At 35.7% G+C, this 24,450-nt stretch overlaps 1 protein-coding gene across 6 annotated transcripts in view; it reads right to left on the bottom strand.

Moving 5' to 3' along the window:
* GLCCI1 (glucocorticoid induced 1) overlaps positions 1–24,450 on the bottom strand; it is a 120,450-nt gene that overhangs the window by 52,411 nt on the left and 43,589 nt on the right. For 5 of the 6 annotated variants that reach the window (XM_518970.9, XM_009452644.5, XM_009452643.5 and 2 more), the window contains exon 3: positions 14,146–14,232. The exons of the other annotated variant lie outside the window; for it this stretch is intronic. In XM_518970.9, the coding sequence (XP_518970.5) occupies positions 14,146–14,232 (87 nt within the window). The remainder of the gene's footprint in view (positions 1–14,145; positions 14,233–24,450) is intronic. 6 annotated transcript variants of the gene reach the window in all.

The raw sequence follows: 24,450 nt of genomic DNA, 5'->3' as shown, positions 1-24,450 counted from the left end.
AAGTTCTGCTGGATTTAAAAAAGTATCTCCTAATAAACTTTTCATTTATATCTTAAATTGTTTTTCTGATTTCTTTGTATTGTTTTTGAACTTTCTCTTGGGTATCATTGAACTTTAGTATCAATATTCTGAATTCTTTATCTGGTATTTAAAAGATTTCATTTTCATTAGGATCTATTGCTGGAGAGTTAGTATGATCCTTTGGAGGTGTTGTAATACTCTGTTTTTTCATACTTCCAGAATTGTTTCTCTAGTTCCTTCTCATCTGGATAAACTCTCTCTTCTTATTTTTGAATTTACTTTTGTTTGGACATGATTTTTTTTCCATCTTAAGGATGAGACTATAATATATGTTGTGTATGGCCTTTTGGCTTTTATTCTGGGTGCTTTCCACTGAAAGCAAAGTTTCTATGAGTTACTTGGTTACAGACATGCTTTGTGTAAGATGGCTTCTCAAATACTAGTTGTAGAAGTGATGTACTGGGCATGTGAACAAACTCACTGCCTCTTGGGCCAGGATGGTGGAGGTCTCAGGAAGTTTATCTCATTCCCCAGAACTGTGCACTTGTGTTAGCAGATTTTGTATTGGGTTGTGCAATTTAACCTACAGACCAATAGGTGGTGCTTATGTGTAAAGGCCAGCTACAGCAGAAGCAGATGGGTATATGCTTGATCTTTGTTTACTGGAAGGATCTCTCTGTTGCTTCAAATTGGCCAGACTGTGTAATGCACAGTAGCCTGAGATCTCTGCTCAGCCCCTTGATGGGGACAAAGCTGGGTAGAGCTAAACCACCAAGCCTGCTCTTCAATACTCCAATGGTGGACACAATCACTAGCCCTGAAGCGGGTGGTGAGAGGAGCTCCTGGTAGAATGTGACAAGCTCTCTATGTGGGGGAGGGAACTGCCTCAGCTCCATACCTAGGCAGGCAGGAACATGATATGCTTCCCTGTCACACCCCTGTTAGGCACTTGGGACACTCTGACGGGACAGACAACACTGTCTATATCCACACTGCAATGCAGCCAAGAGCTGTGAAATCTGCCTGTCCCACAGCTTACTGCCAAACTATCTTTGGTGTAGAACCTGTCTTCAGCCTAAAACATACATCTTTGTGGTTCTCCTGATTTCTGCTGCAGGAACATAACAACTCCACATATAAGGGGGAGGTGCCCCACCTTTCACACAAGCCTGGGCCCGGCTTGAATAAATTCTTATTTTTTAGATTATCAGTGCGGACACAGCCATACCTAATTGCCCTAGAATGGCTGTCTTGTGATACGCCTGTCCAACCTCCCATAGGAGCAGCCATGGCTGTGTTCGCAGCAGTGGACAAGCTGCAGAGGAGAGATATCCCTTCTCCACATCTGTGCTTAAGCACTGAGGCCACCTGGCTGCTGGGATGGAACCCTGTTCCTCCCTTGAAGAGCCAAGCACAGTGCCCACATCTGCACTGGAAGTAGCAGTCACTCTCAGCCAAGTGGGGAGTTCTCGGGCAAAGGACAGCACACACTTTTGTGCACTGCACTTTCCCTTCCCTTAGGAGCAGCACTCCCTGAGGGAGAGACCACTGAGAATCCTGCAGCTCCCCTGGGTCCAGCCAGCACTACGTGGCTGCTACAATCTGAGTGAGTGCCAGGGAATGTCTGTATGGGATCCAGTGATGTCGAGACACAAGGGCAGGACCTGAGGTTCCTTGGACAGGACTCAGTCCTTCAACAGGCATGTCCCAAATATATTGGGCCTGCCATCACAGCTCGGGTCCGCAGGGAGGGTAAGCAACCCAGCATGAGCTGGTAGTCTGGTGTAATGCCCTCAGTAAGTCCCCAAATCACCACCCACACCAGTGTTTGGGTTCATAAGGGCAGAGGAACTCTTGAATACCAGCAGTTTGCTGCGAGGGGAAGGGGAGCCCAAAACACTTCCACCTATCCTTTCAACAAAATAGCAAGTCCCTTGGGCTTCCTAGCTAATCTCTGCCAGCCTCTTTTTCCTTCTTTTTCTGTGCCCTAGCTTCTTCCTGTGAGTTCTCCACTGGACTCCAGCACTCTCCCCTTGATATTCTATTCAAGTTATGATTATTCACCTGTAACTATGGTTCTTCTTTCTGAGAAGTGGTGTCTGATGTCTCTTGTCAGCCATCCTCTTCTCTGATGAAATACTTCTATTCAAGTGTCTTACCAATTTTTAAAGTAGATTATCTTCTTATTGATTTGTAAGAATTCTTTATATATTCTACATAGAAGCCCTTTATCAAATACATGATTTGCTAATATTTCTTCAAGTCTGTGGCTTGTCTTTTTATTCTCTTAGTGGTGTATTTTGAAGTATAAGTGTTAATTTTATTGAAGATCCAATTATCTTTTTTTCTTTTAGGGCTTTTACTCTTGAGATTGTATCTAAGAATGTCTAATTAATATATTCTAGAAGTTTTAGAATTTTAGAGGTTACATTTAGGATTATGATTCACTGAAAGCTGATTTTTCTCTATGGTGAGAGCTAGGACTTAAGGGTATTTTGTACATACAAATATTCAATTATTATAGCACCAATTGTTGAAAAGACTGTCTTTTTCAATTAAATTGTGTTGGCTTCTTTGGCTAAAATAAACTGACCACAAATATAAGGGTTTATTTCTAGATTCACAAATTTTGTTCCATTTACCTATAAATCTTTATGTGTGCCAATACTATACTAACTATATTAATGTAGGTTCACAGGAAACATTGAAATAGTGTAACATACTTCTACCAAATTTTTCGTTTTCAAGATTATTCGGGCTTTTCTAGATCCTTTGTATTTCCATACACACTTTAGGATTAGCTTGTCAATTCCTAGTAAAAACCAAACCAAAAAACAAAAGCCCTGGTATTTTCATAGAAATTGCATTGAATCTATATATCAATTTGAGAATTACCATCTTAATATTGATTCTTCCAATCCATGAACAAGTTAAGTCTTTCCATTTATTTAATTTCCATTATTTAAATCCTTATTAATTTCATCCAGTAATGTTTTCAGTGTATAAATTCTGGAGTGGTCTGTTAAATTATTTCTAAACACTTTAATCTTTTTTGATGCAACTGTGAATAAATTGTTTTCTTATTTTTTAATTATTCATAGCTACTACCCAGAAATATAATTGATCTCTGTATGTTGATCTCATATCATGTAACCTTGGTAAACTTATTAGTTATAATAATATATTTGTACATTCCATAGGAGTTTTTACATATAGGATTATGTCTTCTGTGAATAAAGGAAGTTGCACTGCTTCCTTTACAATCCGAATGTCTTTTTGTTTTCTTGCCTGACTGCACTGGCTAGAGTCTCCTGTACAGTAATGAATAAAAGTGGTGACAAGATGACAGTGGACATCCTTGCCTTGTTCCTTAGGAGAAAAGCATTCTGTTTTATCATTTAATATGAGTAATCTGTAGGTTTTTCATAAATGCAGTTTATCAGATGAAGAAAGTTTTCTTCTGTTCCCAGTTTGTTGAGAGATTTTTTTTTTTAATCATGAATGACTGTTGAATATTGTCAAATGTTTCATCTGACTCTACTTAGGTGATTATGTAATTTATGTCCTTTATTCTATTAATATAATTCATGCCATTAACTAATTTTCTGATGTTAAACCATCATTGCATTCCTTGGACAAATCCCACTTACTCAGAGTATATAATCCCTCTTATTTATTGCTGGATTTGGTTTGCTCATATTTTATTAATAATTTTATATTTATATTCAAGATGGATATTCATCTTGTTTTATTTTCTTGAGATGTCTTTGCCTGACTTTGAAAGGACAGTACTTATGACCTGAAAAAATAAATTGGAGAGTGTTCCCTCCTTTTCTATTTTTTAGAAGAAGAGTTTGTAAATAATTAACATTACTTTTTCCTTAAATATTTGATCGAATTCATCAAATGTGACCCTGGGATAGTCTCTGTGGGAAGAATTTAAATTATTTATTCAGCTTCTTTACTTTTTATAAGTTTCTTCACATTTTCTATTTGTTCCTAAGTCAGCTTTGGCACTTTATACCTTTCTACTAATTTGTGTCTTTTAGGAATTTGTCCATTTCATCTCAGTTTTCTACGTTGATGGCATAAAGTTGTTCATAATATTATTTCATAATATTTTTTAAGTTTGTACAGTTGGTAGTAATGTCACCTCTTTCACTTCTGAAGTTGGTAATTTGGGTCTGCTTTTTTTCTAGTCAGCGTAGCTAAATGTTTGTCAACTTTAGTGATCTCTGCAAACTTTTAGTTACACTGGTTTTTCTCTAGTACTTTTCTGTTTCATTGGTTTTGCTTATTCTTTATTTTCTCATTCCTTTGCTTGTTTTTGCTCTGATTTGCTTTTCTTTTTCCAGTTTCTTAAGATGGAAACTTATGTAATTAATGAGAAGTTTTTCTTTTTCTAATATGTGGATTTAAAAGTATAAATTTTCCTTGAAGCACTGCTTTAGCTGCATACATAAATTCTAAGTTGAGTTTTCATTTTCGCTCAATTGAAAATATTAAAAAATATCCTTGGGTTATTAGAAAAGTGTTCCTTAATTGTCAAATATTTGGGATTTTCTAAGATTTCTTTCTGCTATTCTGCAGTGACTGGGTGTTTTCCATCTATGCATGTCAGTTAGGTCAAGTTGATTGATAATATTGTTAAAGTCTTCTATCACCTTGCTGATTCTTTAATTGGTTTCTCAATAATGGGATGCTGAAATCTCTAATTACTGTCATATAATTATAATTTCTCATTTTACATTTTTTGCTTAATGTATTTTTGAAATGCAGATGTTAGATGCATATATCCTTATGATTGTTTTAAGTTCCTTTTGCACTAACCTTTTTATTATTATGAAACTTTCCTATTTCTCTTCAGTTTTCTTTATTGTATTAAAGTCTACATTGCCTGATGTTAACATATCTATTCCAGCTCTCTTATTGTTACTGTTTTATCTTTTCCCATCTTTTTGCTTTCAGTCTGTTTTTTTAAAAATATTTATTTAAAAATTTTTTTAATTATTGTGGGTACATAGTAGGTATATGTATTTATGGGACACATGAGATATTTTGGCACAGGCATGCAATGCATAATAATCACATGAGAGTAAACTGGGTATCTATCCCCTAGAGCATTTATTCTTTATGTTACTAACAACCCAATTATACCCTTTTAGGTACTTTTAAATGAATAATGAATTATTACTGACTATAGTCCCACTGTTGTACTATCAAATACTAGGTCTTACTCATTCTTTCCAAGTTTTTTCCCCATTAACCATTCCCACCTCCCCATGGCTCCCCACCCAACACTTTCCAGCCTGTAAGTAACCATCCTTCTATCCTCTAGTTCCACGAGTTCTATTGTTTTGATTTTTATATCCCACAAATGACTGAGAACATGCAATGTTTGTCTTTCTGTGCCTGGCTTATTTCACTTAACCTAATGACATCCATGTTGTTGGATGGAACTGGACGTCATTATGATAGGATCTCATTCTTTTCGTGGCTGAATAGTACTGCTTTGTCTATAAGTACCACATTTTCTTTATCCATTCATCTGTTGATGGACCCTTAGGCTGCTTCCAAATCTTGGCTATTGTGAACACTGCTGCAACAAACATAGGAGTGCAGATATCTCTTCAATATCCTGATTTTCTTTCCTTTGGGTATATACCCAGCAGTAGGATTGCTGGATCATATGGTAGCTCTATTTTTAAGATTTTAAAGAAACCTCCAAACTGTTCTCCATAGTGGTTGTACTAATTTACATCCCCATCAACAGTGTACAGAGGGTTCCCATTTCTCCACATTCTCAATAGCATCTGTTATTGCCTGACTTTTGGATAAAAGTCATCTTAACTGGGGTGAGATGATACCTCATTGCAGTTTTGATCTGCATTTCTCTAATAATCAATGATGCTGAGCACCTTTTCGTATGCCTGTTTGCCATGTCTGTCTTCTTTTGAGAAATGTCTAATCAAATCTTTTGCCCATTTTAAAAATCATACTATTAGGTTTATTAATATGGAGTTCTTTGAGCTCCTTATATATTCTGTTTGTTAATCCCTTGTTAGGTGGGTAGTTTGCAAATATTTTCTCCCATTCTGTGGGATGTCTCTTCACATTGTTGATTGTTTGCTGTGCAGAAGCTTTCTAACTTGATGTCATCCCATTTTTCCATTTTTGCTTTGGTGGCCTGTGCTTGTGTGGTATTAGTCAAGAAATGTTTGCCCTGACCAATGTCCTGGAGAATTTCCCCAATGGTTTCTTGTAGTAGTTTCATAGTTTGAGGTCTCAGATTTAAGTCTTTAATCCATCTTGATTTTATTTTTGTATAAGGTGAGAAAAAGGAGTCAGGTTTCTTTCTCTGCATAGGCATATCCAGTTTCCCCAGCACCATGGATTGAAGTCTTTTTCCCAATGTGTGTTCTTAGCACCTTTGTCAAAAATGAGCTCATTTTAGGTGTGTGAATTTGTTTCTGGATTCTCTGTTCTGTTCCATTGGTCTACGGGTCTGTTTTTATGCCAGTGCCATGCTGTTTTGGTTACTATAGCTCTTCAGTAGAATTTAAAGTCAGGTCATGTCATTCCTCCGGTTTTGTTCTTTTCGCTTAGGACAGCTTTGGCTATTCTGGGTCTTTTGTCATTCCATACAAATTTTAGTTTTTTCATTTCTGTGAAGAATTTCATTGGTATTTTGATAGGAATTGCATTGAATCTAAGATTGCTTTGGGTAGAATAGACATTTTAACAATATTGATTCTTCAAATTAATGAACATGAAGTATCCTTCCATTTTTTGGTGTCCTCTTCAATTTCTTTCATCAGTGTTTCATACTTTTCATTGTAGAGATCTTTCACTTCTTTGAATAATTCCAAGGTATTTAACTTTATTTGTGTCTATTGTAAATGGGATTGCTTTTTCTTTTTCTATTGTTCACTTTTAGAATATAGAAACACTACTGATTTTTGTATGTTGACTTTGTATTCTGCAACTTAACTGAATTTGTTTATCAGTTTTAATAGCTTTTTGATGGAGTCTGGGTTTTTCCAGATATAAGATTATATCATCTACAAACAAGGATAATTTGACTTCTTCCTTTCCAATTCAAATATCCTTTATTTCTTTCTCTTTTATGATTACTCCAGCTAAGACTTCTAGTACTATGTTGAATAACACTGGTGAAAGTGAACATCCTTCTTTTCTTTTTCCCTATTCAGCACAATAATAGCTGTGGGATATATAGCTTTTATTATGTTGAGGTATGTTCCTTCTACAGCCAGTTTTTTTGAGGGTTTTTGACATGAAGAGATGCTGAACTTTATCAAATGTTTTTTCAGCATCAATTGAAATGATCATATGGCTTTTCTTCATTTTGTTGATATGATGCATCACATTGATTTGAGTTTGTTGAACCATCTTTGCATCCCTGGGATAAATCCAACTTGGACAGGATGAATGATCTTTTTAAAGTATTGCTGAATTTGGTTTGCTAGTTATTTTGTTGAGGATTTTTGCATCCATATTCATCAGATAAACTGCACTGTTGTTTTTACTTTTCTGATGTGTCTTTGTCTGGTTTTGGTAGCAGGGTAATACTAGTCTTGTAGAATGAGTTTGAAAGTATTTCATCTCCCTCCATTTTTTGGAAAAGCTTTAGTAGGATTGGTACTAGGTGTTCTTCAAATGTTTGGTAGAATTCAGCGGTGAAGCCATTGGGTCCCAGGCTTTTCTTTACTGGAAGACTTTTTAGTATGGGTTCAATCTCTACTTGTTATTGGCCCATTTGGGCTTTGGATTTCTTCATGATTCTGTCTTGGTAGGTTATATGTATCTGAGAATTTATTCATTTCTTATAGATATTCCAATTTATTGGCATATAGTTGTTCAAAGTAGCCACTAATGATCTTTTGAATTTCTGTGGTATCGGCTGTAAAGTCTTCTTTTTCACCTCTGATTTATTTGGGTATTCTTTTTTTTCTTGGTTACCTTGGCTACAGGTTTGTCAATTTTATCTTTTCAAAAAACTAACTTTTGATTTCAGTCATCTTTTGTAGTGTTGTCTTCATTTCAAATCCATTTTATTTCAGCTCTGATCTTTATTATTTCTTTTCTTATACTAATTTTCAGTTTGGTTTGCTCTTGCTTTTGCTGCTTTTTAAGATGCATTGTTAGGTTATTTATTTGAAGTTTTTCTTCTTTTTTGATGTAGGCACTTACAGCTATAAATTTCCCTCTTAGTGCTGCTTTTGCTGTATCCCATAGATTTTGGTATGTTGTGCTTCCATTATCATTTGTTTCAAGAAGTTTTTCAATTTCCTTCTTCATTTCTTCATTGACTCATTGGTCATTTAGGAGCATATTGTTTAACTTCCATGTGCTTGTATGGTTTCCAAAATTCCCCTTGTTATTGATTTGTAGTTTTATTCCACTGTGGTCAGAGAGGATTCCTGATATTATTTCAATTTTTCTGAATGTTTTAAGACATGTTTTGTGACCTAATATGTGGTCTGTCTTTGAGAATGATCCATGTGCTGAGGAGGAAAATTTGTATTCTGAGGCTGTTGGATGAAATGTTCTGTAAATATCTATTAGGTCCATTTGTTCTACAGTGCAGATTAAGCCCAATGTTTCCTTGCTGATTTTCTGTCTAGGAGATCTGTCTAATACTGAAAGTAGGGTGTTGAAGTCTCCAGCTATTATTGTATTGGGGTCTATCTTCCTCTTTAGCTCTAATAATATTTGCTTTATACACCTGGGTGCTCCAGTACATATATACTTATGATCATTACATCCTCTTGTTGAATTGACCCCTTTATCATTATACAATGACCCTGTCTTTTCTTACAGTTTTTGCCTCCAAATCTATTTTGCCTGACATAAGCATAGCAACTCCTGCTCTTTTTTGGTTTCCACTGGCATGGAATATCTTTCCGTCCTTTTAGTTTAAGTCTATGTTTATCTTTATAGGTGAAGTGTGTTTCTTGTAGGCAATAGATCATTGGGTCTCTCTTTTTTTTTTTTCATCCATTCAGCCACTCGTTGTCTTTTGTTTGGAGAGTTTAGTCCATTTACATTCCATTTTATTATGGATAAGTAGGAACTTACTCCTGCCATTTTATTATTTGTTTTCTGGTTTTCTCTTCCTTCCTTCTTTCTACCCTTCTTGTCTTCCTTTTGGTGATTTTTTTGTGGTGGTATGCCTTCTTCCTTTTATTTTTGAGATAGGGTTTCACTCTGTTACCCAGGCAGGAGTACAGTGGTGCGATCTTGGCTCACTGCAACCTCCACCTCCCAGGCTCAAGCGATTCTTGTGCCTCAACCTCCCCAGTAGCTGGGACTACAGGTGTGTGCCATGACAACCAGCTAATTTTTGTATTTTTAGTAGAGACAGAGTTTCACCATGTTGGCCAGGCTGGTCTCAAACTCCTGACCTCAAGGGATCTGCCCGCCTTGGCTTCCCAAGGTGCTGGGATTACAGGCGTGAGTTTCCTCAACATAGCTACTTTGAATTCTTTGTCTGAAAGGTTATATATCTCTGTTTCTCTAGGATTAGTCCCTGGTGCCTGGTTCATTTGGTGAGGTCATGTTTTCCTGGATGGTGCTAATTATCGTAGATGTTCCTCAGTGTCTGGGCATTGAAGAGTTAGGTATTTATTGTAGTCTTCACAGTCCGGGCTTGTTTGTGCCTGTCCTTCTTGGGAAGGCTTTCCAGGTATTCAAAGAGACTTGGGCCCCAAGCCCAATAACACTGTGCTTTTTTCAGATTTGTAGAGTTATACCTACCATCTTGGAGGTCTTGAAAAAGATCTGGGAGAATTCTCTTGATTACCAGACAAAGACTGTTATTCTTTTCCCTTACTTTCTCCTCAGCAAACAGGGGGTGTCTGTCTGTCTTGTCTGTCTCTCTCTTTAAAGCTTGCCAATAAAAAGTTCTGACTGCTGGAATGGTTGATTCTCCTCTGGCTAAGGTTGGTCCAAACGCTCCCTCCATGCACAGGCACTGGCTGAGGCCAGCATGGCTTTATTCTTCACTGTGATATGGCAGTACTGAGTTCAGTGTAAAGTTCCCCAGTCGCTGTGCTCTTCTTCCTCAAAGTGCACAGATTCTGTGCTCCACACAATTGCTGCCAGGGAATGGAGGGGTAACATCAGCAATTCAAGTCTCTCTCTCCTGGCCTACTCAATGCCTCTTTTGGTGCTATGAACTTAAAACTCGGTACTGTGGTTGCTCACTTGATTTTGGGTTCTTGTGAATGGTGTTTTTCCCTGTGCAGATAGTTGTTAAAATTTAGTACTCCATTGGGGGTGAGAGGGATGAATGCTGTAGGCTTCTATTTTTGTGTCACAACTTTTTTTGTTTACCTATTCTTCCTTTCCTGCTTTGTGATATTTTTTAGTATGCCATTTTAATTCCTCTGGTGTTTGTTTTTTTTCTTTTACATTTTTGGAGTTATCTTCTTAGTAACTTAGCAACTGCTCTAGGGATTATAATGTGTCTTAATTTATCACAATCTGTATCACAATAATACTTAATATCAGTCAAATAGAAACTATAATTTATGTCCTTTTCCTAACTCCTTTGTGCTATTATCATATATATATTTCATGTACCTGCTATAAATCCAACAAAACAATGTTGAAAACTCCTTTATATTTACCACATATTTACTATTCCCAGCATTCTTCAATTCTTCCTATGGATACAAACTAATATACAGTGTTACTTCCTTTCAGCCTGAAGATTTGCTTTAGTATTTCTTATAAGACAGTCTGACAGGGAGAAATTCTCTCAAGTTTTATCTGGGAATGCCATTTTTTCACCTTCACTTTGGAAGACTAGTTTTGCTGGATATAGAATACCTGGTTGACAGTTTTTTTGTTTTTTTTCTTTCAGCACTTTGAATGCATCAGGCCTTATGGTCCCCATCGCTTCTGATTTTAAAGTCAGCTGTTAAAGCTATTAGTGGTCCCCTACATGTGATGACCCATTTTCTTCTTTTTATGGCTCTCTTTGTGTTTTCCTAGTTGTGGTTAGTTAAGCTTCATGAATCTGTAGATTGTTTTCCATCAAATCTGGAAAGTTCTCTGTTAGTATTTCTTTGATTCTTTTTCTCTGCTCTGTCTCTTTTCTCCTATGAGGCTTTTTCAACTTTAATTTTTTTTTCCTCTCCATTCTTCAGAGTATATAAATTCTATTGACTTATCTTCTAATTCACTGATTCTTCTGCCATCGCAAATCTGTTGTCAAACCCATCTAACATTTTTATATTTAGTTATTGCCCTTTTTAACTCTAGAATTTTGTTTCCTTCTTTTTTAGAATGACTAACTCTTTGTGAAAATTCTTTTATTATTTTTTATTTTTTTTGGGATGGAGTCTCGCTCTGTCACCCAGGCTGCAGTGCAGTGGCGCGATCTTGGCTCACTGCAAGCTCTGCCTCCCTGGTTTTATTTCCAGTAGCCCACTTGAATTTCCTCTGCACCTATTCCTAGGCTCTCCTGGCCAAGAACACATCGGTGGCCTGAGCCCACTCTGTTCTCTGATGTGCATGTCCACAGCCTCCAGTCAACCTGGGATATGTGGGGAATTTATCAAGCTCCCACTACTGTCTTACCTCTCAAAACTTTCTATTAAACTCAACTAGTTCATGAGCCTACTGCTGGCCCCAAATTGGACTACAGTCTTAGACTAATAAAGCTGTTGGCCCTCTCTGTTTACTTGCCACAAAGATCACTATTTTAACCTACAATTCTCCATAGCAAGTGATTTCTCTGCAAAAGTGGAAGCAAAGCTGCTGGTTTTCATCCTGATTGAAATGCTATGCGACAGAGCTAGGGACAAGGAAAAGGAGAAAAGGAGTAGCACCAGATCACGAATTTGTGCTATTCTTACCCTATGTTCATTAGTTTTCATGAATAAAGCTTCTCAGTTTGTTTGGTAAAGTACTCAAACAGTTGTTTTGACAGTTTTGTCCAGCTTTAATGGTTGCCTTCTGTGGAAAACAATCAAATGTTCTCACTGAATCAGTCATTCCTTTTTAAGAGTGTATGTCATATATTACTGAAATCCAGTTATAGTTAAATTATAAATCCAACAAAACAGTATTAAAAACTCTTTCATATTTATCCACATATTTACTATTCCCAGCACTCTTCAATTCTTCCTACGGATTCAAATTAATATCTGGTGTTACTTCCTTTCAACCTAAATCTCGTTGATAACTCTAAGACTGTATTCAACTCTGAGATAAAAATACAAGTTCACTTTTTTGTTATTCATATGCTATACATAGACATGTAGTTATAGTAAGCCAGAGATATTAGACTTAGCTTCATTTATTTTTTGTTGTTGCTGGAGAAAACTGATTTTTTTTGCATACATGTATGGTAGGCAGAAGGAGCTGAGTAGGTCTCTACATCCATACTATAAAGAAGCTGCTAAAATGTAATACAACCATAAGTAAAATCATGCTAATAAACTATATCTATGCAGTCCAGACACCACAGTATATGAGGGACACTGATAACCTATAGTACATAAAAATTATACAAAGAGGCCTGGAAACTGGTATATGAAAAAAAATTTGAGAGAAATGTAGATGTTTACTCTGGAGGAAAAAAATGACTTACTGCTAGCCTTTAAAAGACTTAGACTTACTCAATATTGATCCAGAGGGCAAAGTCAAAACTAAGTTATCTGATTCTAAGTTCAATACATAAGAGAACATATTTAAAAACTTGAAACAATTAAACCAATTAAACTGGCTCTTTTTGTAAAGTAGTGAGTTTCCATCACTAAGAATGATCATGGCCTGGTGTGGTGGTTCATGCCTGTAATCCCAGCACTTTGGGAGGCCAAGGTGGGCAGATCGCTTAAGGTCAGGAGTTTGAGACTAGCCTGGCCAATATGGCAAAACCCCATCTCTACTAAAAATACAAAAATTAGCTGGGCATGGTGGCACATATCTGTAATCCCAGCTACTCGCGTGGCTGAGGCAGGAGAATCGCTTGAACCTGGGAGGTGGAAGCTGCAGTGAGCCAAGACTGTGCCACTGTCCTCCAGCCTGGGTGACAGAGTGAGATTCCACCTCAAAAAAAAAAAAAAAAAAAAAAGAATAACAGAGATTAGATGACCATCTTTTTAAGGAGTATTTATTTAGGAGATTGGCTGGATGACCTTTCAATTCTAAAGTTTCTGTAATTTATAAAAAGAAATAGAAAAGAATTTAGATGGATAAAAGTATCAGGAAAAATAATCCAAAATATACATAAAGATATGACACCTCAGGTTATGCATAATAAATAAGGAAACGGGTCATAGAAACTAAGTTTCTAAGAAGCATGGATTACTGTTGGGTTCCAAAGGGCAACAATATGCTGGATATCATTAAAAAGCTATTAGATCACGCCTGTAATTCCAGCACTTTGGGAGGCCGAGGCGGGCGGATCACGAGGTCAGGAGATTGAGACCATCCTGGCTAACACAGTGAAACCGTGTATCTACTAAAAATACAAAAAATTAGCCAGGTGTGGTGGTGGGTGCCTGTACTCCCAGCTACTCGGGAGGCTGAGGCAGGAGAATGGCGTGAACCTGGGAGGTGGAGCTTGCAGTAAGCCAAGATCGCGCCACTGCATTCCAGCCTGGGCAACAGAGCGAGACTCCATCTCAAATAAAAAAGCTATTAGAAACAGAAAACACTATCCTACCATTGTACAAAGCTATAACCTATAGCTCTGGTTGCTACAACTTAAAAACAAGCAAGCTGAAGAGAGAACAAAAGATAACTAAAATGAACAAGATAGAGAGTATTACATAAAATTAGACTTCACTCTGGAAAGGTTAAAGCTGACTGAGTGCATAACAAATATTTATAAAAGATGCAAAATACACAAATAGGGTAAATTTAGACTTGTTCACCAAAATGTAGGATGCAGCCTACCAAACTAGAATTTGTCCTAACCTTACAAAAACCTGCCTAGAATTTATTCTAACCTTACCCTAGAATTTGTCCTAACCTTACTGAAAGAGGTAAGGTTAGGATAAATTTTAAAAGTGTCATTACATTCAGGAAATACTAAGGTAATCTACTAGGACCAAAACAGGTTACAGACGGAAAACAGAAATAACTTACCTCTTTTAGTTGATCAGCACTCCCCCATGACGCAGAACGCTGATGTGACCTCTTTTCTGCACCCTCTTCTGCCCAACAGCTAGGTGTCTTTAAAAAATATATATATAAATAAAATAAGAAATTTTATCTCTACTTCCTAATCTCAAGCAACTGAAACATATTTAAAATTCTTAGCACATACCAGTTAGAGAGCTATACTAAAATCCTTTAAACGCTAAGAGTTTTGTGACCCCGTGAAATGTTTAAAATATTCTGCCATATTCTGAATTATATATGCTCAAAGATGTCTCTGAGTCATCTTACTTAAAAATTTGATATCTTCACATCAATAACATAAATAACTTAATTATAAAATTCAAAGGGAATAGTAAAGATATGTGTATTGGTGTTTTTAAAGAGAATAGCCAAACTAAATATGAAATGGTATTTCCACTAAATTCAATAGAGGTAAAATGAACAAAAGTATCTCAAAAGCAATAGTATTAAGAATGACCTACATTTCAAATATTTAGCTAGAGGGCTGATTGTACTACTTTTTCTGTGCTTGGGGAAGAGTAAGTATTAGTATCTTTTTTGAAAAATATCAGGCATCTTTATATAAAACACATAAAGTTATTATAAAAGTGAAAAAGATTAAAAACAGTAAAATATAAGCTAAATAAACAGAATATAAACTAAAGTAATACATCTTCTAAAAAACCTGAACCATATGTCAGAAAACAGAATCATTTTTATCTAAAATATCATTTTCAGTTATTTAGCCATTAATAGATACTATCCTCAAATGTAACACAAATCACTAAATCCGAAATAATGCCATACAGTGGTTAAGACCATTTAATAGTTGTATTAAAAAATGAAACAACAGGCTGGGCACGGTGGCTCACACCTGTAATCCCAGCACTTTGGGAGGCCAAGGCGGGTGGATCACCTGAGGTCAGGAGTCCGAGACCAGCCTGACCAACATGGTGAAACCCCGCCTCTAAAAAATTAGCTGGGCCTGGTGGCAAGCGCCTGTAATCTCAGCTACTCAGGAGGCTGAGACAGGAGAATCACTTGAACCCGGGAGGCAGAGGCTGCAGTGAGCCAAGATTGCGTCATTGCACTCCAGCCCGGGCGACGAGAGTGAAACTCTGTCTCAAAAAAAAAATAATAATTAAACAATATTAAAATATCATCTTTAATACATGAGAAGACTTGCGTAATGTAAATCAGAAAGGGTCAAAACCACTACTTAAAGGGCAATGATTGTCACAGTAACTATATACAGCTTTAAAAATTATTTTTCATTACATGCTGAAAAAGGTATCATTTATATTAAGGCCATACTTGTGACTACATAATATGTAAGTTCTTATGAAGAAGTCATCAGTTCTATTTTACAGTTCAAAATGCTTGTGGAAAACTTTTAAAATAATCACCACATCTTAAAAGCAATGATATTCAAAAAAACCGTTAACAACTGAATGCTAGCTGAATAAACACAAAAATAAACTGCTTGAGCAGTTCACTAGTAAAAAGAAGTTGTTAAGTCAATTGACAGAGTAAAATACTTTATTCAATCAGCAAGACCACGGATAAGAGGTATCAATATATTAAATAAGTTGCTTATAAAAAACTATTACTTATTAGAATTTCCTATGTTCCGTCCTAGATAAGATGACGTACTCTGAAAATAATTCAACCCTCCAAATCATTGTATCCTTAATAATGAATTTATTCCAAAATTATTCAATTGTTTAGTCACTTTTATTTTGATAATTTATATAACTTAATGGTTTTACCTGTCTAGCAACTGAGCATTACTCTTATCAAAATGAAAAGATTAAGGATCATAATCTTTATAACTCAAAGTATATTCACAGAAAATGAGTCAAATTTTTAGCATTTTCCACAATTATTCAAAATCAACATTCATAATAGGAATTACATTCATTTTGTACAGCCCTTTTTCAAAGGACATTTACATATACTGCATCTCCAACTTACAGATAAATTAATAGCCACAAAAATTCTGCAACTGCTGCAATACTGGCAAGCACGCCAATGGCAAAAGGAACTAAATCTGAGTCCTCTTATCTCACAGATTATCTTCTTTCTTCCTATTATCCTTTTCTTAAAAATGAATACACAGGAAGGGGAATATCATACTCTGGGGACTGTGGTGGGGAGGGGGGAGGGGGGAGGGATAGCATTGGGAGATATACCTAATGCTAGATGACGAGTTAGTGGGTGCAGCGCACCAGCATGGCACATGTATACATATGTAACCAACCTGCACAATGTGCACATGTACCCTAAAACTTAAATTAAAAAAAAAAAAAAAGAAAAAAAAATGAATATGAAAACCTATTCAATTATTTCAGAGTGTATTATTTACACAAAAGAATTACCTACAAAAGAAATCAAGTTAGTAGTATATGTATAGTTATGTGCTGCATAACAATGTTTTGGTCAATGATGGATGGCATACCTAACAGTGGTCCCATAAAATTATAATGAAGCTGAAAAATTCCTATTACCTAGTGATGTCTTGATGATCCTGATCTTGTGTGGGCCTAGGCTAATGTGTATGTTTGTCTTAGCTTTAAAAAAAAGTCTAAAAAGCAAAATAAATAAATAAATAAATAAATAAATAAATAAATAAAAGCTTATAGAATAAGAATAGTTTGGTATGGTTGTACAATATGTTTGTGTTTTAAGCTAAGTGTTATTATGAAAGGATCAAAAAGCTAAACAAAATTAAGTTTATGAAGTAAAAATGTTATGGTAAGCTAAGGTTAACATTACTGAAGAAAGAAAAGTATTTGTTATAAACTTAGTGTAACCTAAGTGTGCAGTGCTTAGAAAGTCTACAGTAGTTTACGGTAATACCCTAAGCCTTCACATTCACTCACCACTCACTGACCCAATTGGAGCAGGTTCCAGTCCTGCAAACTCCATTCCATGGTACATGCCCTATACAGGTGTATCATTTTCTACCTTTATGTATTATATTTTTACTGTGCCTTTTCTATGTTTATATATACAAATATCACTACGTTACAGTTGCCTACAGTCTGCATTACGGTAACATGCTGTACAGTTTTGTAGCCTAAGAGCAACGGGCTATGCCACATAGCCTCAGTGTGTAGTAGGCTACACCATCTAGGTTTGTGTAAGTACACTCTATGATGTTCGCACAGCGATGAATGCCTAACGATGCATTTCTCAAAACATATCCCCCTCATTAAGTGACAATGACTGTAGTTTTTAAAAAAGAAAAACGACTGAAAGAGTTCTCTCAATCATGTGACTATAGAATGCATATAATTTAAGGTCATCATAGTATTAACTTTCCAAAAATATCCCCCAAAGAGTAGTTTTAATTCCATCAATTTAAAATAAACAGTATAAAAAAATCTCATCTACAAATATATTCTATAGATTGAATTGTCCAATACAACAGCTACTAGCCACATGTGCCTATTCAGATTTAAATTAATGAGGACTTAATAAAACTAAAGTTCCTTAGTCACACTTAGCACATTTTGAAAGCTCAATAACCACATGTGGCTACCGGCTGTCATATAGGACAACACAAATATGGAACATTTCCAATACTAAAGAAAGTTCAATTGGAGGGCAGTGTTCTATACACTGATCAATGATTTTTAATGAGTTATTTTAGCCAAAACAAAACCAAAAGATGGCTACCAAAATCAAATCTATTTAAAGCTGATGATTAAGAAGTCACAGAAGTGACTAATTTGAATCCAATTTATTAAACCTGTGTATTTGAGAAATGTTTTAGCATTTCAATCAGGAAAACAACACAAAGTAGCAAAAGTTCTTTCCTTTCATATCAGCAAGCAGCCCCTTCCAACTGGTCTGTTATTCTGTCCATTAATCTAGACTAGAATTTTTTAAATAGTGCTACATATAACCATGCCTTTGGTGTTAAAAGCAGTAGACAAAAAGGGTTCCACAGTCAAATAAATTTAGGAAAAATTGTAATATCATACCATCATTTAAAAGAAATGAAACTTCTGTACACTTGAACAATGCAGAACTAAAACCTATCTGTAAGACTATTAACAAAAAAGGTAGTTGGAAAAAAAAAAGCCTCTATGTAAAAAGGATACCTATAGGTAGAAGGGGTCCTTTTTTATTCTCACTCCCTGGAAGTCTCCTAAGTCCAGACTATGAAATTTCTTTCCAACCTCTAGGGCCATCCTCCCAGCTCCAACCTGTGTGAGAACCACTTTTTCTCTAAGTAAAATACAAAGGGAATAATCCCACTGCACAGGACTAAAGAGGCTTCAAAATGAATACCATTAGAAAAATTATTTTTGGCTAGATCAACCAAAAAGCTTAAATACTGGGTGCTTTTGTTATGTATATCTTTATTCACTAACTAGAAAGGGCCAATATGCTTTTCAGTTTTATCAACTTCAAACCAGCTCAAACTAACTCCTAGCAAAAAACATTATTTGTCAATGTGCAAAAGTCTAAAGCCACTTAAAAAAAAATCCATCAACAAAAACATAACAAAATTCTTTAATCTTATTTAAATATTAAAAAATCTATTTAATGTGGTTCATCACTGGTCTTAAAATTTATTGTAGTTTATAAATCAATTATAGAAATATGAGTACTGACTGCTAATTATTTTATAGTACTTATAGCAATGGTAAACCTAGCAAGAAATGAGATGTAATTAGGTGAAAAATCAATTATACCTATATTAAGAATTAATTATGACCACAGACTAATCTTAAATTATAAAAAGTTTAGAATAGGTAATGACAAACCCTTCATTATTTACAAATATTTGTTTTTGTTTACAAAAATTTGTTTTTCTTTTGACTAATAAAAAAATTTTTAACTTCTTTTAAAACTTCTTTAAATATTATTTTGAAAAGTCTATCCTGATGAAGTATTACAAAGCAGCACAAAAGATTGTGGTTCTAGTGTAATTATCCTTTGCCTTTCTGGGAAGAGTGATAACCAGATACAGTAAATAGCTGCTCTGATTAGCAAAGAGTGTAGAAAAAGGCAGAATTCAGCTCAAACAAAACACTGTGAAAGTTAAGACTGCATTTTTATTTTATGTAAAGTTGGAAGGTTTTTTTTAAGCTTTAGGAATTCAGTAATAGCAGCAGTTATATATTCAAATTTTTTATCAAGCTCCAACTCTATGCTCAGTTTTGTGCTCATTATGTTAGACCAGTTTCAAAGTGCAGTCACCAGATGAGCAGCAGCATCGTCACATATTAGAAAAGCAAATTGTCAGGCTCAACCTCAGACTACTAGATCTGGAACTCTTAGATAAGGCCCAGAAATATACTTCTTATTTTTTAAGCAACCTTTTCAGATTATTCTGATGGGTTCTAAAGTTTGAAAACCAGTGTTAGACTAAAAAATTGAAATCAATAAGATACGGATTCTGCACTCAAGGTGTCATGTTGACCATATACCCACTCATTTTTCTTGCTAGCTTTGAACATGTTATTGTTTTAAAATCTCTTACATCTGACAGAAAATCAGCAACACAGGTGATTACTACATACGGCCAAAAATATTTTTCACACCATTCTAAAAAACACCCACTGAAGTCATAAAAACTAATAGTGCTAAGATGATGGCATGAATATCACCAATAGGATAACTAAGTAATGGAGGAGGGAGTAGCTTTCCTAAGAATGTAAATACACTCTCCTGTACCTGAACCTATAGATTTGAAGTACCATTTCTTATTTGTAAGACAGCAAACACACAATAACTACCTCTGACTGAATGAATCCTGACCTACCAGAAATTATTTATTGAATTTCACAGCCCTCACATGCTCTGGGGTCACTTGTATCATTTCTATGCCATTTCCTACCAGTCCAGACCTAATGTTCATAATTGTATAATCAATAGTTGATACTAGTAATAAAGACTTTTCCTGTCCACTTAATTCCATATTATTATATTTAAACCCGGTAACAGTAAAATACTATTGATTCTAATCAAAGGCAACTAATAAGTATCAGTGTCTGTTATGTCATAGATACTGTGCTAGAAGCTTAACATGGATTATTTCATATAATCCTCATTGCAATAGGCTATGTTGACAATAATAGTTGTCCCCCAAAAGCTGTTAGAATTCCAATAGCATGGAAAAGTTTTCCCTTGGTTTATACTGGTTCCTAACAATATGGTATCTCCCATATCAATCATTCATTTATTCATTCATTTATACAAAACAGTATACCTTGAGAGGCATACTGCTTTCTCATACCATACCGTAAACTATGACCTAATTTTAAACTATAACTCTATGATCTTAATTGTTTTTTGTTTGTTTGTTTTTGAGATGGAGTCTCGCTCTGTCGCCCAGGCTGGAGTGCAGTGGTGCGATCTCAGCTCGCTGCAAGCTCCACCTCCCGGGTTCACGCCATTCTCCTGCCTCAGCCTCCTGAGTAGTTGGGACTACAGGTGCCCACCACCACACCCGGCTAATTTTTTGTATTTTTAGTAGAGACGGGGTTTCACCATGTTAGCCAGGATGGTCTTGATCTCCTGACCTCATGATCTGCCCACCTCGGTCTCCCAAAGTGCTGGGATTACAGGCGTAAGCCACCGCGCCCGGGCGATCTTAATTGTTAAGGCATAATGTCTCTAACGTAAAAATGTCTTTCTCAGTAAATTCTGTTTAATATTATCACAGGAATTTTTCATAGAAAATTGATACAAGATATAACAAGTTGAGAACCAATGTATAAGTCAATGTACAAAACCAACACAGGTCAGGGGACCAGAGTAAGAGTGTTATTCCAAATAAATACAACCTATTTCACAATTTTACCTAGAGTGTGCTTAGGGGCAAAGGCATGAGAAAGCAATGAAGAAAAACAGGTTAATTTTGTTTCCAGCTAAATGTTTCTCGTAAAGGGAAGAAAACTGAGTATCAGGGTAACGGGGGTATGGGAAAGGCCTTTCGCTGTATACTTTCTACTTTTGAAACAAATGAACACATAACCTATTAAAATTAATAAGTAGAATTTTGACTTTGGTAATTTTAGAGATGGTATTTGAAACTAATGAATAAAATGTTAAAATATTTTAGTTATGGGTTAAAATCTTTCATTAATATAACTGAGTATATTCCTTTAGCAACCAAAGACATTACTCCCTAAACCAGGAACATGACTAATTTGGTGTGAACTATTCAACTCTAGGATTCTACAATCCTCTGTCTCATAATTAGATGATGGCTGAGAGAAAAAGTAAGGTGATCTCAACAGCCAGTCAGGGGCCAGCTCCATAAAAAATAATTTAGACCCCTAGAATGCAATCTAAGAGGCAAAAACAGTCAAATCTTCAGTCTTGCTTCCATTTCATGAAGAAGTCCCCCAGCCCCTAAAATGTTTCAGCAACTGCTGTTTCTTAAATATATTTCAACAGCAAGCCCTTTGACAAGGGCACAGGAAACTCAGACAGCTGTATAAAGTGTGACTTTTGGTCAGGAAATGAATTTCTGATCAGACTGATAAAACTGAAAGTTATTTTTTATATCAGTAAGTATTTGAGGTGCATCATCTATTCCTTTGACTAAAGTCCTCCCTAACCAAGCTCCTTTCAGGAATGGAGGAAAAGGCTAGGTACTTTAAATATGACGTCAACAGAAAAGAATATATATGTTTTAGTTCAGAGTTAGTTAACTTTATTGAATGTTGCCTAAAGCCAAATGCCAAGTACTTAGTCTGGATCTGTTTCTTAAAAACAAATAAAAACAAATGGATTTCTAGGGAAAGATGCTGACATAGAGGCAGGATCATAAAACTCCATACACTGAAGTCTAATGAGATTAAGAGAAATTGCTTTATGTGCTTTTGGCATGTCTCATGTTTCATAGTTTAACTTTAAAAAATTAATTTAAAACAATAAAATACCAAATATAATAATAACATCACCTGGAGAAAGGGAAGTATCAGTATATGTAATTTTATTTAAGATCTAACCATCCCATCTCTCACCCCTCAGAGAATACAAGTTTTGAAATCTCTCCCTGATATCAACCAAGAGACCAAGTGCCATGGAAGAAATTAAGAAAATTTTCTAAAGTGCTACAATCCAAAAACATACTAGGCTAGTAAGTTACTTAGGTAAAATCCTTTCAGACCCAAGTGACAGAATTCAGATGATATTTATACTGTGTTATGCTAGAGCACAGAGGAAGGAAATCTTGCAAAACCCGTTTATGAAGCAAGTGTAAAAATACTCTAAGGCTCATGAAAAAAAATTAAGAACTCATTGCTGAATAATAAACAAATATAAAATTAACAAACATATTCACTGATGAAATGGCATTTTCCACATAAATTATTATTCCTGATTAAAACAAGAAAAACCATTAGTAAAATAAGCATGTGTACTCTACGTATAACAAGCACACATGCCTCACAGCAAATGTCACTATACCTTGTCCAGTGAGTAAACTAGATACATTACCATTAGAGTCAAGAAAGAGGCCAAGGCAGCCGGGTGCAGTGGCTCACATCTGTCATCTCAGCACTTTGGGAGGCCGAGATGGGTGGATCACCTGAGGTCCATCTGAGGAATTTGAGACCAGCCTGACCAACATGGTGAAACCCCGTCTCTACTAAAAAAATTAAAAAATTAGCTGGGCATGGTGGCGGGCGCCTGTAATTCCAGCTACTCGGGAGGCTAAGGCAGGAGAATCACTTGAACCTAGAAGGTGGAGGCTGCAGTGAGCCAAGATAGTGCCATTGCACTCCAGCCTGGGCGACAGAGCAAGACTCCGTCTCAAAAAAAAAAAAAAAAAAAAAGTCAAGGCCTTCAGTACCATAACTGTTAGTTTACATGGTTCTGGGAGTGGCAACAAATGCAATTCCAAAAGAGGACACATACCAAGAAATAAATAACGAAAAGGATGTAGAATTACTATTTGGATGATCGTACAGCCGAAAAACCAAAGAAACTTACCTAAAAATTACTAGAAACAAGAAAAGTCAAGTTGAAGATGTCCTGTATGTAAATTAGATATTAAATATCCTAATTACAACAGCAACCAAAAAAGACAAAATATTTAGATATAAGTTTAACAAGAAATGTGTTGTTCCAATAAGAAGTTGTAAAATATTCTGAAGGGCAAACATAATACTTGAATGAATAAAAAGATATACCCCTTTCTTGGATAAGATTCAATATGGTAACAATTCCCCTGAATTCATATTTAATTGTAATATAAAACATTTTGAGGAATTGTACAAATTATAAAATTAACTGAGAAAAATAAATACGCAAGACTAGCCATACAAATTATTAAAATGAATTACTAAGCAATACAAATTAAAATCATTCAGTATTAAAAAAGATATTAATGGTATATAGTGAGAAGCCAGAAAGAGATCCAAATAAGAACGGAAATTTATGATATAACAATATCTCAAATCAGCAGGGAAAAGATAAACTCTTTATCAACTGTTAGTCACTTTGAAAAATAAATAAAGCTGGATATCACCTCATGCCTTCCATCAAAATAAACTCCAGAAATATCAAAGACACAAATATTTAAAAAGAAACATAAAACTATTAAAAGAAAATATAGTTTAAATGAAATTTTTTAACTTGGAGTGGAAAAAATCTTTCCCAATTATGGCATAACGCAAAAAGCCACAAGGCACAGACCACTGTGATAAATACAGCAGCCAGAAATAAACCCTAGCATATACGGTAAATTGATTTTTGATAAGGGTGTCAAGGCCATTCAATGGGAAAAGGACAGCCTTTTCAACAACTGGTGCTGGGAGAACTGGATATTCACATCCAAAAGAACGAAGTTGGACTCTTACCTTATACAAAAATGGACTCAAATGGATCAAAGACATAAACTTAAAGGCTAAAATTCTTAGAAGAAAATAAGAAGAAAGCTTCCTGACACTGGATTTGGCAAGGATTTCTTGAATATGCCAACAAACGTACAGGCAACAAATGGAAAAATAGATAAACTGGACTTTATCAAAATTAAAAACCAGTACACTATCAAAAGAATAAAAAGGCAACCTGGCCAGGCGTGGTGGCTCACACCTGTAATCCCAGTACTTTGGGAGGCTGAGGCGGGCGGATCACGAGGTCAGGAGATCAAGACCATCCTGGCTAACACGGTGAAACCCCGTCTCTACTAAAAAATACAAAAAATTAGCCGGGCATGGTGGCAGGCACCTGTAGTCCCAGCTACTCGGGAGGCTGAGGCAGGAGAATGGCATGAACCCAGGAGGTGGAGCTTGCAGTGAGCCGAGATCACACCACTGC

This window comes from Pan troglodytes, chromosome 6 (assembly GCF_028858775.2).
Source record: "Pan troglodytes isolate AG18354 chromosome 6, NHGRI_mPanTro3-v2.0_pri, whole genome shotgun sequence".
NCBI classification, from domain to species: Eukaryota; Metazoa; Chordata; class Mammalia; order Primates; family Hominidae; genus Pan; species Pan troglodytes.
The sequence above is the reverse complement of the archived record's forward strand: the minus strand, read 5'-3'. Positions and strand labels throughout refer to the sequence as shown.